Source organism: Littorina saxatilis, linkage group LG4, assembly GCF_037325665.1.
Source record: "Littorina saxatilis isolate snail1 linkage group LG4, US_GU_Lsax_2.0, whole genome shotgun sequence".
Lineage (NCBI taxonomy): Eukaryota > Metazoa > Mollusca > Gastropoda > Littorinimorpha > Littorinidae > Littorina > Littorina saxatilis.
Genome location: NC_090248.1, coordinates 23,168,470 through 23,185,483, shown reverse-complemented (window position 1 = coordinate 23,185,483; position 17,014 = coordinate 23,168,470). Strand labels below are relative to the sequence as shown.

Here is a 17,014-nt window from a genome sequence, read left to right as displayed (position 1 = left end):
GTACAGCCTATACATACATTCCCACATTTTTACCCAAATAATCACACTGACACACACTTTTTACCCAAATAATCACAATAGAAATTATTCTCGGTAAATTGCCGATTAACAACTGATCAGTGGTTTTGAGCCACACTCAGCCAAAATGATGATTCCCACCGCCCACCATAATTTGTCGGTGCAGGCGAACTCGACGTGTTATTCAGTGCCCTTAGAGTTAGACACGTGAACCTGATCCTATATTTTGTGTCGTCACTCTGTACACATTGCGCACACATTATTTAACACTTCTGACATATAACAATTCTTGTGATAACAAGGGCGTTTATGATAAGGGCTGATGGAATTTTCTCCTGCTGTGCCGTTTCCCTTGATTCTAATTTGCATAACCAATGACCACATCAGTACAGTGACACGCTGTTTATGTGTGCTGTGACCGCATTCTCAGTCAAGTCAGCAGTTTAGTCTCACACGGTGACATGACAGCAGTGGGAGTGTTCCGGTCCGTTTAGGCCTAAAAAAAAATAGGTGTGGTTACGGTAACCCGACCTACCCTATTTTTAGGGGCCGATCCTATAACTTTTTATTACATTTGTCAACAAAAAACAAAAAACAAAAACAAAAAAACGAGTGCAAAAAACGCAATGAAAGCGAAAGCGCCCGTGTCGCACACTTATTTCCCTGTCAAGTAGGTTTAATTTGTACACATTAGAAAAAAAAAGTTTAAAAAAAAGAAGTGATTGCCTACCTACCTGTACCCTATTTTTTTGTGGATATGTTACTGTAACAGAGACTGTATACTCTATAGTCTCTGACCGTAACCACACCTATTTTTTTTTGTGGCCTTATCTGTGCAAGTATACTGAAGCAGCAAAACGGCAAGACTTTTGGGACACTTTCGACCCTTCTCCACAGTGGTGAGTAGGCGGCTAGCTATATTACTGATGAGCATCGATCAGTATCATGTCATCAAGGCGCTCTCTCTCACACACACACACACACACACTGGCACACGCACACGCACACACACAATCACACACACACACACACACACACACAATCTCAGTCACCCGCACATGCACACACGCACGCATGTATGCACTCATGCACGCACGCACACATCACAGTAAACTCACGCCGTGACACCGGCACGCACACACACACACACACACTGACACACACACTGACACACACATACATCATTGACACACACATATATACACTGCGTTACACACACCGGCCTATACATACATTCCCAAGTATAAGTACGCTCTGTTGCACACAGAAGTTTAATTGATTGCACTGTTATATTACATTATTTGATGTACTATAGTTTATCAGGTTAGCTTTCTAATGTTATTTTGGCAAGATTGATTTGCCATGCACGTGCATGAGTGCATCCATTTTGATTTAACACACTTAGAATATCTTCTAGTTATGAATATTTATGATCATAATGAAGTAACATCATACAAGTAGCCATTCTATCAGTCAATCCTTCCACTGCAGATTATTATACATGTACTTTGAAATTTATGATTTAACACAACATACCCTGCATGGATGAACAAGTATGTGTGTGCATTGTACTGACATTTTTGGCAGGGGTTGAATCTTAACCAAAGCAACAAAATGTTTGGACTCATCAAGACAGCAATCAAAGGTCTTCAGAAACCTGAGTATGACAATGTGGGAACCTCTGATGTAAGTATATATTTTTATATCCCATGACCTCCCTTCTTTGTCTCTGTTACTTCAGTATGGGTATATATGTTGTATTTTTATAGCTCAATAAATACATCATGGACTCCAAAAAATATATGATAGTGCAGATTCCGATTTGGGCAAAGGACTACTTTCCTCCCGACCTTTGACCTCGCGCCGAACAATGTGACACATTTGTATGAAGTTCTAAAATCGTATTGCACGGCTCAGAAAACCATATCAGTTGCACGCAAAAATGAATCTCAGAACTGATCTGATGTATGAGATGCAATAAGCAAAAGTTTCTTTCATTATGAAAGCTATGCAGGTCGAAAAAAACGAACATTCAACTTACAAGATAACCAGATGCTGGCGAACCAAAACAAAAACACGAGTACCCTCCCCTTGCATCGTTAGCAGACGACTTTTGAGAATCTGTCGGTAGTGTGTTTTGGTGTGCGCCTTCAGCTATCAAACATCGGCTGTTTCACGTGTTTTGCGAGCAAGTCTACTCTTTTGCCTGGCTCTGCAGTAAGTCCACATATTTTTCCGTAATCCAGTCATATTCCTTCAAAATGCAATCAATCGGCGGTGACAGACGTGTCGGTCGCGTTTTCCTCACCGTGCCCATACCAGTTTAAGTTCATCCATGCAAACACACTCGCAAAACAGTTTATCACGTAGATACATTTCAAATAGGGAGCAAATGGTTAAATCTAAACCTACATATTTGTTCCCTAAAATTTGCTTCTCTGTCAATAAGCCTAATTACACACGTTCGAGAAAAACAACGTGGAATCGATTCTGAATCGAGTAAGCCAAATGGGTCCCAAACCCGTTTCGCCCGTTCTGCCGACCTGAAACGCAAAACAAAAGAATTGTGCGCTTCAACTAAATTAATTTCTATTCGACTTCATTACTTTCTTGCAACTTATGAACCTTTACTTAAAGCTTTTAAATGGTCTGAAAGTAGTGTTACCGCGTACTTATCGATGCACTCATTCGTTTTATTTTTTCAGCGACGGTCACTTAGTTTAAGGTTGCAAAAGGGCTAAGTCTCGCTGGCAACAGTTTTACCCTGCACAGATCGCAACAGTGCCGCTAGTAGTCTACACTTTGTGTTTGATGGTAGAATGGGATATACAGATTACAACACTCGTGGTTTTTTATATGGCTTGTATTTCAGTCAAGACCCAGCGGGAATATCAATCGAGAGCCACTCGCCAGAGGCTCGTGTCTCCCGATGATATTCATCCGCTGGGTCTTGACTGAAATACAAGCCATATAAAAAACCACTCGTGTTGTAACCTATACTTATTAGATACTAATAAGTACAAGGAAAACTCTCTCTCTCCCCTCTCTCTTTATATAATCCAATTGTAATGATGGAGTAATTAAAACACGATGAAGTACCTTATATACCTCTTTTTGCACTGCTGCAACTCTTAGTCTCTCTCGATTGTTGAGCGGGTGATGTGGGTTATACAATAAAACATTACTCTCCAAAACAAAGTGTTAAGCCCACAGTTCATTTCCCACTTCCACAATCAAGTTTCTACATAGTGTCTATTTCTCTGCGTTTGTGTCATTCTCATATGAACTGCAATGCATGTGTGAAAGGTTCGGGAAAACAAATGTTTTGTTTTCTCTTTGATGTGTTAGGGACTCACTGGACTCTCACTCACGGACACAACATATGACAGTCACGGTGACACTGATCAGACTGACTGACTGACTATTAGGGTTTAACGTCCTCTTAGACCAACTGGTCTATATTGGGACAGGTATTGGTAATACGTTGAAGATATGGTGTGATACTTTGATTCGAACAAGCCCGCTGTGGCTGTCTTCTTCGACACACCAGCATTGGGTTTGTCTCGTCAAAGTATCGAAATACGATCATGATAATCGGAGACGAGAGATGATGCATGCGTGTCTTCGTGTTTTCCAAGCCCTGAGACTTTCGCTGTGAACGTGGGATCTTTTTCGTGCGCATGTGTGCACACGGGGGTGTTCGGACACCGAAGAGAGTCTGCACAAAGTTGACTCCGAGAAATAAATCTCTCGCCGAACGTGGGGATCGAACCCACGCTGATAGCGACCAACTGGCTACAAAGCCAGCGCGCTACCAACTGAGCTACGTCCCCGCCCCACACTGAACAGCAGATTACTGGGTAAAGACTAAAACATTCGAGCCCAGCTGGCATCGTCTATCATCTACCCGGATCAAATTCAAAGGAATTCACACCTACTTGAAACTTGAAACCACTGCTACATGCCGCCGCTAGCCGAGGCATACAGAGACAGACAGGCCACCATATTACATAACAACACCTGCAGGCTAGGGGCTACCCGTCTCTTCCTGGGTGTGCATCTCAAAATATTGCTATTTCATATGTTACGTGGATTTCCATTGGTCAATTGGGCAAAACTGAGCTCAGTGCAAAAGTGATATCGACGACATTTCCGTTGATATCAGTTTTGATATCGACGACCTCTTTATTGCTTCCCCACTTCAAAAACAAAAACACCTAAATTTAAAAACAAACAAATATATATGAAAATGTAATTATCCCAGAATTTAGTTGAGCAAGTGACTAAAGACTTTTTGAAAGGAAAGACATTTTAAAATACTGAAAAGTACAAGAAACGAGTGAACAAAAAGAAATAATAATCAGAGGGAGGGATATGGAACAGCCAAAACTGAGACAAATACTTTTGTAATTTCTTTACAGTAAATACAAAATGTCCAGAGAATTAGCAATATATCTAACATTGACTGACTGTGTGATGATATCTTCTGCTATTGGTCTGTTTCGACAGTGATATCAAAATCTCGACCTCCGGTCTCGATTTTGATATCACTGTCTCAACAGACCATAGCAGAAGATATCATCACACAGTCCGTCAATATTGGGTAATAATGGCATTACACAAAACATAAAGCGAACGGCCAACATGAACTACAAACACTAGACTGGACAATGACAAAAACTTTACTCTATAATTGGTGACTGGTCGCCCTGTCACACATGCAGTGAGATAGTGAGGTACCAGTACCAGTGGAGGTCAGGACTGACTCTGAGGAGGGTTTCCTGGGTTTCGGAAGCCCAAACCCCCCCCCCCCCCCCCGCCTTTTTTCTCAAGGAGAGGCCCAAACACCCCTTTCAAATGCTTAATTTTAACAGCATGGAGGGGGCCTTGCCAGCTGGTACTGTACCCCAGCTACTGTACCCCTGTCTCCTTTAGGAATCCCCTCCCTCTCATACACTAGAACAAGCCCTGGAGGTCTTGATTGTGAGTTACACAGTAAAACTTTTACTAATGCCAGCAGAAAGCCAGCAAACATGATTTTTTTTAATTGTTTTTTAATTTAACTAGCTCAAAGTTGTTGCTTATAACAGATTTACAAGATGGATAAAGTAAACCTACTCAAGTGGTTGTTGTACTGTATATTGAAAAAGAAATGATACCATATTGCAGGAATATGAAGAGCGTCGCTACAAAAGTGTTTTCGTGTTTTTTGTTCTTTTTTTTATTTAACTAGCTGAAAGTTGTTGCTAATAACAGATTTAGCAGGTGAGTAAAGAACACCTACTGGTTGCTGCATACCAAATAGAAATGATACCATGTGTTGCAGCAATATGAAGAACGTCGCTACAAGCCAGCCAGGTGGGCATCAACAACAGTGAAGAGTATCTCACAAAAGCAGGCGGGGAGTGAAGCCTTCTCCAGACTCTTCAAGTACATCTCTGGTGAAAATGACAAAAGTGAGTTTTTCTGTCTGCATGAATGTCAATCGGCATGGAATTTTTTTCTCTTCCTGAATTTGCCAATCTTCTGTATGAATGTCAACCTGGAATTATTTTTCCTGAAAATGCCAATCTTCTGTATGGATGTTGGCTTGGGATTCCCCCCCCCCCCCCCTGAAAATGCCAATCTTCTGTATGGATGTTGGCTTGGGATCCCCCCCCCCCCCCAGAAAATGCCAATCTTCTGTATGGATGTTGGCTTGGGATTCTCCCCCCCCCCCCCCCCCCAGAAAATGCCGATCTTCTGTATGGATGTTGGCATGGGATTCTTCCCCCCCCCCCCCCAGAAAATGCCAATCTTCTGTATGGATGTTGGCTTGGGATTCTCCCCCCCCCCCCCCAGAAAATGCCAATCTTCTGTATGGATGTTGGCATGGGATTCTCCACCCCCCCCCCCCCCCCCAGAAAATGCCAATCTTCTGTATGGATGTTGGCTTGGGATTCTTCCCCCCCCCCCCCCCCTGAAAATGCCAATCTTCTGTATGGATGTTGGCTTGGGATTCCCCCCCCCCCCCCCCAGAAAATGACAATCTTCTGCATGGATGTTGGCTTGGGATCCCCCCCCCCCCTGAAAATGCCCTGAGCCATTCAAAGTACTGCAAGTTGTGAAACTGTAACGCTTATATAGTACTACATAAATAAATGGTCAATTCTGTAGTTTCCTGAACGTAGTACTAATAGGTAAAATTCAGGCCAAAAATAAATTGCAACAGAAATGATAGACTTTTCCTGAATATTACTTACAACACTTCAAATGCAGTCATGCATACTCATAGTCTGTCATAAAACGACAACATTAGAGACCGCACATATTCACTGCTTCCAAAACTAATCCTTTTGCTCCAAGCATATATCCCCCGAAAGCGGCGTATGGCTGCCTTAATGGCGGGGTAAAAACGGTCATACACGTAAAATTCCACTCGTGCAAAAAACACGAGTGTACGGGGGAGTTTCAGCCCACGAACGCAGAAGAAGAAGAAGAAGCTCCAAGCATATAAATTTATAATTATGCTATTGTCATCGTTCCTACCAAATGTATTCAGTGTGTCCCACTCCCAAGACGTACGTACAGCTTGAAGGTACAGTCGGTGACGACGATACCTGTCAGTGAGATGAAAACACCTCGACACCCAGTGATTTCTGTTGTGAAGAACGGACTCGTATGTCACATGGCTGGCGGTGGAGTCCTTTGGGTAAGTCCAAAGAAAAGGGGTGTCAAGTAATCCGGGCAATGTTATGCAAACGAACTTAAACCGTTATCAGACCTGTTTACCCTCACGATTTTGGCATAATTTATTACGATTTTCTGCAAAAAATACGCCATTCCGTTATCCGTGTCAAGACTACGATTTTCATAAATAAAAAAAAATGTAAAAAAAACAATAAAAAAAATTATTTTTAATTATCAATTCACATGTTTGGCATTGTTTTTTTCAATGGCAAAATGGGGTGTAAAAGCACAGCACTTACCAGAGATCATGTCTGTCTGATGAGACGCTGGAGAGCCTTATTCTAGTGGTGAAGTCTAGCCCTCACTCATTCGGCAAGCGCAAGTACAGTAGAGAAGCGCTTGACACACTGAAAAAGGCCTACTACGAGCAAAAGAAAAAGAATCAGTGATGCATGTGCTTTTGACGTGATCTTCTTTGAAATTATGATGACTACAAAAACTGACTGATGTGTTTTGTTTGTGAATGATGGATATATGTGCATGATTGCGTTTCGCAGACACAGTTGTCATGTGCGTTGTAATTGGCGACGAATGCTGGATGATTACTATTTTTGTGCCAGGATTACTATTTTTGGGGCTGAGCATTACTCCAAAACACTTATGGGGGTAAACAGGTCTGCGTTATACACCATTAACATACTGTGTATATACAGTAATACAGGGGTAGAACTGTCCTGCTGGTTGGTTTAATATCCAAAAGAGAAGCTACAATTTATTATGGAGGAAAGTGTAATGGCCTTTGACGTGTACTTTTCTGCCCACCATTTCCGCACCCCTAACACAATATGGACTGGTCCTTTGAATTTGATTGCGATATTGGGACATAATGAGAAAAAAGGTGTAAAACAATGCAGGTTTGTACGTAGGAATGCTACACATTATTGTATAGAATTACAAACGCAAGTTCTAGAAGACACGGTTGCTGTGTATCCTTTACAAAAAGGCAAAATCCTTGAACTCCCCTACCAGTACATATGCACTTTAGCCACTGCTAGCTGTGAGAGCAAATTTGTCTCAGCATGCGGTCAAACTGATGTAAGCAAACTTGAATGTTTGCATATGTCTTTTTCTGTCAGTCCATTCCGTGTTTGCCTCTGGGACGGAGAGTAAGGGCGCTTCTTTTTTTAGCTGGGGGATGGACTTTATCTTTTCGGTACACAAGTACCGCTCCAGTGACGTCATCATTATGTAGCCAGCGGAAGTTAAATATGGTAGCTGGAGTTTGTCAAACGTTACTTTGTATAGTTGTCTACGTAAAGTGTTCTAGCAGCTTTGTTCGGAGAAAAGTACTTTCGACACAAAGGGTCACAATAGAGATCGATGACTCACACTAAATTGTTGATTCATAATTAAGTTATTTTGACCCACACTCAGCGAATGAACATTTACTGTACATGTTAGCTCACCGCCCACCATAGTTTTGTCGGTGCGCACACCCACCCGTCGCGCCAAAGCCGGCCAGCAATCTGGATGCTAGCGACGTAACCTACAGATACAGATACAGATAGGGCCTACATATCTCTGATCTGAACTTGATATGTGTTTATTATTCAGTGCCCTGAGACACGCGTGGACCTGAACGTAATCCAATCGAATAGTTTGTGTCGTCATTCTGCAAACGTTACACACACATTTACACAACACTAGACTAGTCTACTGATATATAAACTCGTTGTATACGCATGTGCTAGCTGTGACCGTAATTTCGCGTACGTCGGCAGTGTGACTGTGACATCTGTGCAAGTACAAGACTTTTGGACACGTTCGACCATTCGTACACTATTATACACGGGTAAGTAAACACTTTGCTCATTGTGTGCATTCAAACTTGTGCTAGTCTTTGAGGTCATTTTTGTGGAATCATAGACGAGATTCTTCACACACACACACACACCGGCACACACACACACACACACACCGTACTTGCACACACACACAGTGACACATTAACACACATTCGCATACTATATAACTGCATGTACTTATTATACAAGTATAATCATAGACACGTGGAACTCCTTGGACAAGAATGTGGTAGAAGCGCCGACAATGAACAGTTTCAAAAATCGCTTGGACAATGCACTGAAAGATTATATGTATAGCCCAAATGTCAGTATGCCTCTCACTACACCAGCCAAGAAAAAGTTGATGGAATTGGCCACGGTCAAAAGATCGTGTAGGTTACCTAGCCCAAAGTTAGGCTAGGATAGCAACTGATCAAAAGATCAGACAAAGGCTTAACAGCCTAAGTACCAGTCTGATAACATAACATAACAAGTATAGCCTGTAGTACATGTCAGCACACCAAAACAATTTATTTTTCACTGCATTCGCATGCTAGGTGACGATATGGTTTGATGGACTGTTTATTATTGCACAAGGTGTTTTCACTATGCAAGTGAGTGTTTAACCATTTTGATTTAATTAATACTCTTTTCATAATAAAACTATGTACATGTACATCATACTGACATACATATCTAGTACAAGTAGCCAATCTATCGGTCAGTGCATCCCGCAATTATAGACTGTTTTAAACTCACGCGGCATATCCTTTATGGGTTAACAAGTCTACCGTAAAATCCCTAGCAAACGCCCAGTATCTAGCAAACGCCCACCCCCCACTTTTGGCCAAAAGTTGTGCAGAGGGGTCACTACCTAGCAAACGCCCACCCCTTTTTTGCTTTAAAAATAATTTGTTTTAAGACATTCGGCCTCCTTTATCTACGATTTGTAAACACTGTTCAATGATTCGCCGGTTTTTTCTTCTTCTTTTTTTCTATCACAGAACGTTGATCTTTATTTCTGTAAACAAACGGTGTGTTTATTTTTCATTAAAATTGCATAAATCACATGTTGTATCCCTTTTTTTTTCTTGTGAAAATGTGATGACACTTTATCTTGCAAAGGGGTGTATACCTAGCAAACGCCCACCCCTTACTTGTACCCGAAATCTGTGCAGAGGGGGGGGGATGGGCGTTTGCTAGGGATTATACGGTATGTGTACACTGATTATGCTGTGCTTTTTGTGTGTGCAGGGATCAGCCTGATCTAAGGCTTGATGTGCCTTGTATCCTTACACTGACATGTACAGGACGCATATCAAGCATCCTCTCACGAGACTAGGCTTTGCCATCACGAGACAAGGCTTTGCCAATGGTGTACATCATTAATGTACCGTGCTTTTTTGTGTGCAGGGATCAGATCTGAAGCACGTACAGCAAGACGACAATGTTTGGATTCATCAAGTCAGCGATCAAAGGTCTTCAGAAACCTGAGTATGACAATGTGGGGAATTCTGATGTAAGTTTGTGATCTGTTTTCATTAGATTACAAACAAATATACAGCAAACTATGAGGAATATGTACACACACTCCCCTCTCTCTCTCTCTCTCTCTCTCTCTCTCTCTCTCTCTCTCTCTCTCTCTCTCTCTCTCTCTCTCTCTCTCTCTCTCTCTCTCTCTCTCTCTCTCTCTCTCTCTCTCTCTCTCTCTCTCTCTCTCTCTCTCTCTCTCTCTCTCTCTCTCTCTCTCTCTCTCGAGATAAACCGAAAGTTTAACGTCCCAATTCCAAGGATAGATCTCTTCAAATCAAGCTTAGCCTATTCTGGTAGTGTCCTGTGGAATTCTCTCCCGGAATTTGTGAGAGTCCCAATGAATCTCAATACTTTCAAAAAACACCTTTCATTGTATTTAATGTTAAATTACGAAAAATCACAGTGATGGAAGACTTCGTTTAGTTATATTTTCATTTGTCCAAAGCATCAGTGTTCATTATATCCACACAAAAACACTCAAAGCTTTAATAACACATTTACTCATGCATGTGTATTCAGCATTGTTTTCACTACGTTACATATACGACGCTTTATATTTGTGTATAATATGTAATGTGTAAATATTCATATGTTGTTTTTTCTACCTTTTTTTCTACGTTAATATCCGTGTAAATATGTGATTAGATTAGTCCCCTCTCTGGGCGAGGGCTGGTTGAAAAAAAGCTCGTTGTATTGCTTATGCCACAACCCTCGAAAAATAAAATTTGATTTGATTTGATTTGATCTCTCTTAAAAAATACATGTATCTCTCTCTGGACATCTGATTATTAAAGATTACAGATTTTACCAAATTCTTCCTATCAAAATAAGATTTGCCTATAACAAAGGTGTGACGATGCATAGAACTATGTCAGGGAATGCACCTACACTCATTGCCTCAAATTTCAAACTTAATAATTTAAGGAAAACAAAACTAATTACCCCAACCCCAAGAATTGATTTGTACAAGTCAAGTTTCTCATATTCTGGCGCCCTTATGTGGAACTCCATTCCTGATATAATTAAAATGCAAGTCAGTGAAACATCATTCAAGGAACATTACATGTTGTTTCTCTTGCAAGACTTGTAAGCACTACTACTATTGTGCAGCTGATAACATATCAGTACTCTGTGATTGTATTGAAACATGATCATACATAATGCACTGAGAACATTTTCAACAAACAAATAATTCTTTGATATAATATTCCATCATTGTGTGATACTCATAATGTATCTTGAAATGTCTTTTTAAATTTTAGACATGGTAATTATGTGAATTGTACTGTAGTTAACTTAACTTCTATTTCTTCTTGTTATTGAGTTACCCTCAATGGGCGAGGGCCAAATGAAACAAGTCGCGTAAGGCGAAAATACAATATTTAGTCAAGTAGCTGCCATTTTTCAGCAAGACCGTATACTCGTAGCATCGTCAGTCCACCGCTCATGGCAAAGGCAGTGAAATTGACAAGAAGAGCGGGGTAGTAGTTGCGCTAAGAAGGATAGCACGCTTTTCTGTACCTCTCTTCGTTTTAACTTTCTGAGCGTGTTTTTAATCCAAACATATCATATCTATATGTTTTTGGAATCAGGAACCGACAAGGAATAAGATGAAAGTGTTTTTAAATTGATTTGGACAATTTAATTTTGATAATAATTTTTATATATTTAATTTTCAGAGCTTGTTTTTAATCCGAATATAACATATTTATATGTTTTTGGAATCAGCAAATGATGGAGAATAAGATAAACGTAAATTTGGATCGTTTTATAAATGTTTATTTTTTTTTACAATTTTCCGATTTTTAATGACCAAAGTCATTAATTAATTTTTAAGCCACCAAGCTGAAATGCAATACCGAACCCCGGGCTTCGTCGAAGATTACTTGACCAAAATTTGAACCAATTTGGTTGAAAAATGAGGGCGTGACAGTGCTGCCTCAACTTTCACGAAAAGCCGGATATGACGTCATCAAAGACATTTATCAAAAAAATGAAAAAAAGTATGGGGATAACATACCCAGGAACTCTCATGTCAAATTTCATAAAGATCGGTCCAGTAGTTTGGTCTGAAACGCTCTACACGCACGCACACACACACACACACACACACACATACACCACACATACACACACACACACACACATACACCACGACCTTGACTAAATATGAAAAAAAGCATGCTTGCATTACTTCTTCTGTCACCCTCGAAAAATAAAGTTCAATTCAGTTCAATTCCCTCCCTCTCTCTTTATCTCTCTAGAAAATACGGCTTGTTGAAAGATGGCGATAATTATATGACGAAGATGAAAAAGAACACCAACTTGAAGTTGTAACTTTTATATATCAAATAAGAATGGTATTGTGTTGCAGGAATATGAAGAGCGTCGCTACAAGCCAGCAAAGTGGGTGTCAACCACAGTGAACAAAATCTCAGCCAAGGAAGCCACAACTGAAGGATTCCATAGGCTCTTTGCCTTCATCTCCGGTGAAAATGATAAAAGTGAGCATAATTAATTGTATTGCGTGTCTCTGAACTTACGTCTCTGAAAACCATTCCTGCAAATATCAACTCTTGTTTCAAACAATCCATGATGGACCATCTTTTTTTTCTCCAAATACAAAGTAGGGGTCCGGAAGCCCCCCACCTTTACCTGGCAAATGTACCTTTTTACTTAAAAGAGAGACCAAAAATACCCTTTGGAATACCCCTCCCCCCCCACCCCTCACCCATCCCCACCTGGCCAGCCTCTGTACCCTTGCCTCATTTTTGAAGCCCCTCCTGCACATACACTAGGTCCAGGGAATGGATGTCCATGCTTGGCTTCAGATTGATTGACATACAGTGGTACCTGTGATGTGAGACCCCTGGGCAGGGATATAGCTCAGTTGGTAGCGCGCTGGATTTGTATTCAGTTGGCCGCTGTCAGCGTGAGTTCGATCCCAGGTTCGGCGGAAATTTATTTCAGAGTCAACTTTGTGTGCAGACTCTCTTCGGTGTCCGAACCCCCCCCCCCCCTCCCATGTACACTACATTGGGTGTGCACGTTAAAGATCCCACGATTGACAAAAGGGTCTTTCCTGGCAAAATTGCTTAGGCACAGTTAATAATTGTCTACCTATACCCGTGTGACTTGGAATAATAGGCCGTGAAAGGTAAATATGCGCCGAAATGGCTGCAATTACTGGCCGTATAAAATTTCATCTCACACGGCATCACTGCAGAGCGCCTAGAACTGTACCCACGGAATATGCGCGATATAAGCCTCATTGATTGATTGATTGAAATAAAGGACATTAACTTGTGTTGTCGCTTTGGCTATATCTTTTTGACCAAAATATACCTGCCATAAAAGACTGCCTGCAATGTACAGACACCTCGGGCTGGTTCCAAGAGTGTCCATTCATCACAGGCACCACAGTAACAAGTTCTGGTGGAATACTCAATACTTCAATCAGTTATATTATTTTGTTTTCATTGTCATTAAAATGCCTGTGATTTCTTTTGCTGTATCTCATCTGACGTATTTACTGTTTAGAATATCTTCAGTGATGTCTATTAAATCATGAAGTACCGTACTTTTCGAACTATAGGGCGATACTTTTTTCATTTTTTTTCCACTTAAAATCGTGGGGTCGCCTTATACACGACGTCGCCTTATTCTCGGATAAAATAGGTTTCACGAGCACTGTGAACTTGAAATCAGATCTCTCTGGATTTTCTGGGAGTGAGAGTTACGACGACGACGACAACGAGTGACGATTGAGGTACCGCTGATCTTCTTCCCTGACTTTCTGTTTGAAACAGTGTTTCGTGCTGATTTTGAGCATTGATGTTGTTTTTGTTTGTTTTTCCTACGTACGATGTTTTTCCTCACTTTTTTTTTCTTCTTTCATGCTGTCGCCTTATGCATGACATCGCCTTATTCTAGGATTTTTTCAGTTTTATTTTTAAAAGTAGGGAGCGCCTTATAGTCCGAAAAGTACGGTACATGTATCAATATTCATGCGACTGTGCTTTTTCAGGCACCAAGGTGGACATGACAGCGCCAGTCACAACATGGGTGGACCCAGGGGCGGGGCCAAATTGTGAGAGCAGTTTCACCGTTTCCTTCTACATTCCCACCGAGCACCAAGAGGATCCACCCAAACCGACCAATCCCCTTGTCTTCATTGAGGACCGCCCCGAGTTTACTGCCTACGTCACGTAAGTGTCACATTTTCAGGTGTCATTATTTCTCAGATTCATTTGTAATCACATGCGAAGATCTAAGAGTTGAGGAAAATCGTGCACCTCAGAGCACGTACCAAACGCATTAAGGGGATTATAACTTTTTATTTCAAACCTCATCAGAAAAAAGCTCTTTTACGAAAGTCATAATTTACTGAAGATCTGATGACATAGTAGTTAAGTATTCAGATTGTAATTTAACTACAGCCAGAAATTAAATTTGGAATTGTTATTTTATTCATTTACTCTTCGTACCTCATACTCTCCATGTGTACTTATTTTGTGTAGTGTATATATGGTAGCTTTAAGGTTGGAATTGTGCTAGGTCACATCTTAGTTCTATATCAAGAACAAATTTAAAGATAATGAACTTAATTCTTTTACGTTTCTGGAGCAAAACTCACAAAAAGAAACTTCATTGCACCCTCCAGAAAATTGTACAGAGGAACCCACATTTTTGAGACTTTTAAGACACCCAAAAATCTGAGAAGAGGTAAATTTACAGATATAGATTATATGAACAGAAAATCTGAGAAAGTAAGGTCTTGAGAGGGAGCAATTCTTGAATTGGGGAGTTCTAAAAGAGGGTTTTCATTGTAGCAGTATAACGCCAAACTGAATTTTCAATTTAATCTTTCTTTGCAGGAAATTTGGTGGGTTCGCCAATGATGAGATGTGGGTTCAGAAGGCTGTGGAGCTAGGAAACGCTATTGGCGACTACAGCAAATTCAACGACGAACAGTACTACACAGCTGGTTATGACCCTCCCTTCAAGCCTTTTGGCCGCACAAATGAAATCTGGTTTGTCAAGAATGAAACTTCTTTGAAAGGATCGTCTGTGGACCAGAAAGAAGAACAGAAAATACAGTACTCCCCGGTTAACGTCACTACCGTTTAAGCTCACACCTCTGATAACATCAATCAGGGTGTTGGTCCCGACCTAAAGCCTTCTTTGTATGACTAAGAAAACCTCGCTTAGCGTGACCTCGGATACGGGAACACCTCTTTTTAGGTGACCCCCGTCTGTTGATTAAAAACAGAATTATTGCAAAATAGGCATTCTTTGGAAATAACTCTTTAAAGAGTTCCAAGAGTTGTGGAAGAGTTGCACCCCACTTTGTTGAGTCAAAACAATAACACGTTGACACGTTGTCAACCACTTAACACCAGCAATCGCAGCGAATAACTGACTCCGGTGTGTATATGTTATGCAGTGTCCGCTCAATATGACCCCTGCGATGATTGGTTTAAACTAGTCAACCAAGTTTTATTGTTTGACTCACTAAAATGGGGCGCAGCTCTTCCACAACGCTTTAAAATTGCTTAAACGTAGCCATACCTAGTCATATTGCTGTGCAAAATGGGTTTGGTTTTGGGTCAACCTGCACATGTATGCAAATCACTCAAAGTCAGTGCGACTCTTGCAAATGATGTATTGCAAGCTATGTAGATGTACATCCATGCTAAGAGAGAGAAAAACTACAAGCAGTGTCGAAAATGAATGTTCTGCATGAGTGTGTTGTGGGTGGATGAAAAAGTTTGTTTGTGAAAAAAAAAATTTTAGCTTCTCAGATGCAGATGATGTAGAAACAGGTTATGTGATGAGAAAAAAAAGACAAATTTGATAAATTGATATGTATGGTGTATGCCTTTTGAAAGGATCATCTGTGGACCAAAAAGAAGAGGCGCGCAAAGTTTAGTATGTGACTGTGGATTTTAACCAGGGTGATGCATAACGTGCCATGTAGATAGATAAGAACCCTGCTTTGAAAATGAAACATTTGTGCTTTGTAGATGTAAATGTTCAGAAATATATAGTAGCCATTATTTGAGAACGATGCATTTGTGCCATGTAGATGAAAACGTTCGTAAAAATAGGAGCCATTTGAGAATGATACATTACGTGCTATGCAGAATGTTAAGGAAGAAAGAAGCGGCTAGCCATTAGTTGCAAATGCAGGTATACATTGTGTGCTTTGTAGATGTAAATATTGAGGAAAATAGAAGCCCTTATTTATGTCGAAAGTGAATCTTGTGCATGACTTATTATGAATGGATGAAAGTGTTTGTGAATCAATGGTGACTGAACTTTTCAATTTTGAAATAATGTAGAAACAGCTTATGTGAGGAGGAAAGAGAGACAAATTTGGTTAATATGTATGATGAAGAATTGCAGTGTAAATTTATGTGTGTGCTTGGGGTGTGTGGGTTTATGAGTTTGTAGGTGAGATTAGTATGATCATGTATTTACCGTGCGGTTTATGGTTGTTCATGTTCTTAAACTGGTTTGAAATTGTTACAAGCAGGTTGCAGTGTTTGTCAAAATGTGTACAACTGCATTATGAGTAAGAAAAAAGCCTGTCTGCGCGCGTGTGTGTGTGTGCGCGCGCGCGCTTGCGTGCGTGTGTATGTGTGGTTGTTGGTCACTTGCAGTGTGTGTTACTTTACATATTATATGCCCCTGTGACTGCTTGAACAAGGGACGGTAGCATCGAGGAGAAGTTGCTCAGTTGCAGCTACCACACATGTAGAGAGTTGCTCCCCTTGATGCGTTTAGGTCCGTGCTTCAGCGTCTCTCTCTCTCTCTCTCTCTCTCTCTCTCTCTCTCTCTCTCTCTCTCTCTCTCTCAGACGGTCCGAGTCAAAACCCACGCATGTAGTCCATGTTTAAACCAATCGCATCGTTTCAGCGAATTTCTTCTCTAAATCGTCGCAAGCA

At 40.8% G+C, this 17,014-nt stretch overlaps 2 protein-coding genes across 5 annotated transcripts in view; one reads left to right on the top strand and one right to left on the bottom strand.

The window, feature by feature from the left end:
* LOC138964252 (heme-binding protein 2-like) overlaps positions 1-6,689 on the bottom strand; it is a 37,884-nt gene extending 31,195 nt beyond the window's left edge. Inside the window, exon 1 of one of the 2 annotated variants that reach the window (XM_070336154.1) lies at positions 6,547-6,689. The gene's annotated coding sequence lies outside the window, so the exon portion shown is untranslated. The remainder of the gene's footprint in view (positions 1-6,546) is intronic. The other variant, XM_070336153.1, reaches the window with a different exon arrangement.
* LOC138964254 (heme-binding protein 2-like) lies at positions 5,331-16,598 on the top strand. 3 transcript variants are annotated; one of them, XM_070336157.1, is made up of 5 exons: positions 5,331-5,474; positions 9,945-10,050; positions 12,439-12,568; positions 14,092-14,272; positions 14,942-16,598. In XM_070336157.1, exons 2-5 carry the CDS (start codon positions 9,979-9,981, stop codon positions 15,192-15,194), a joined length of 636 nt encoding a protein of 211 aa, XP_070192258.1. In that variant the 5' UTR covers positions 5,331-5,474; positions 9,945-9,978; the 3' UTR covers positions 15,195-16,598. The 3 variants fall into 3 exon arrangements, with proteins under 3 accessions (XP_070192258.1, XP_070192257.1, XP_070192256.1); XM_070336156.1 differs by lacking the exon at positions 5,331-5,474 and adding an exon at positions 7,839-8,539; XM_070336155.1 differs by lacking the exon at positions 5,331-5,474 and having other exon boundaries at positions 8,635-10,050.
* Positions 16,599-17,014: the final 416 nt, after the last annotated feature.

Bases quoted from the DNA above. Each gene is read 5' to 3' on its own strand.
- LOC138964254 (XM_070336157.1), top strand. From the start codon at position 9,979: ATGTTTGGATTCATCAAGTCAGCGATCAAAGGTCTTCAGAAACCTGAG. The intron at 10,051-12,438 runs GTAAGTTTGTGA...ATTGTGTTGCAG, and splicing joins ACAATGTGGGGAATTCTGAT to GAATATGAAGAGCGTCGCTA. The intron at 12,569-14,091 runs GTGAGCATAATT...GTGCTTTTTCAG, and splicing joins CTCCGGTGAAAATGATAAAA to GCACCAAGGTGGACATGACA.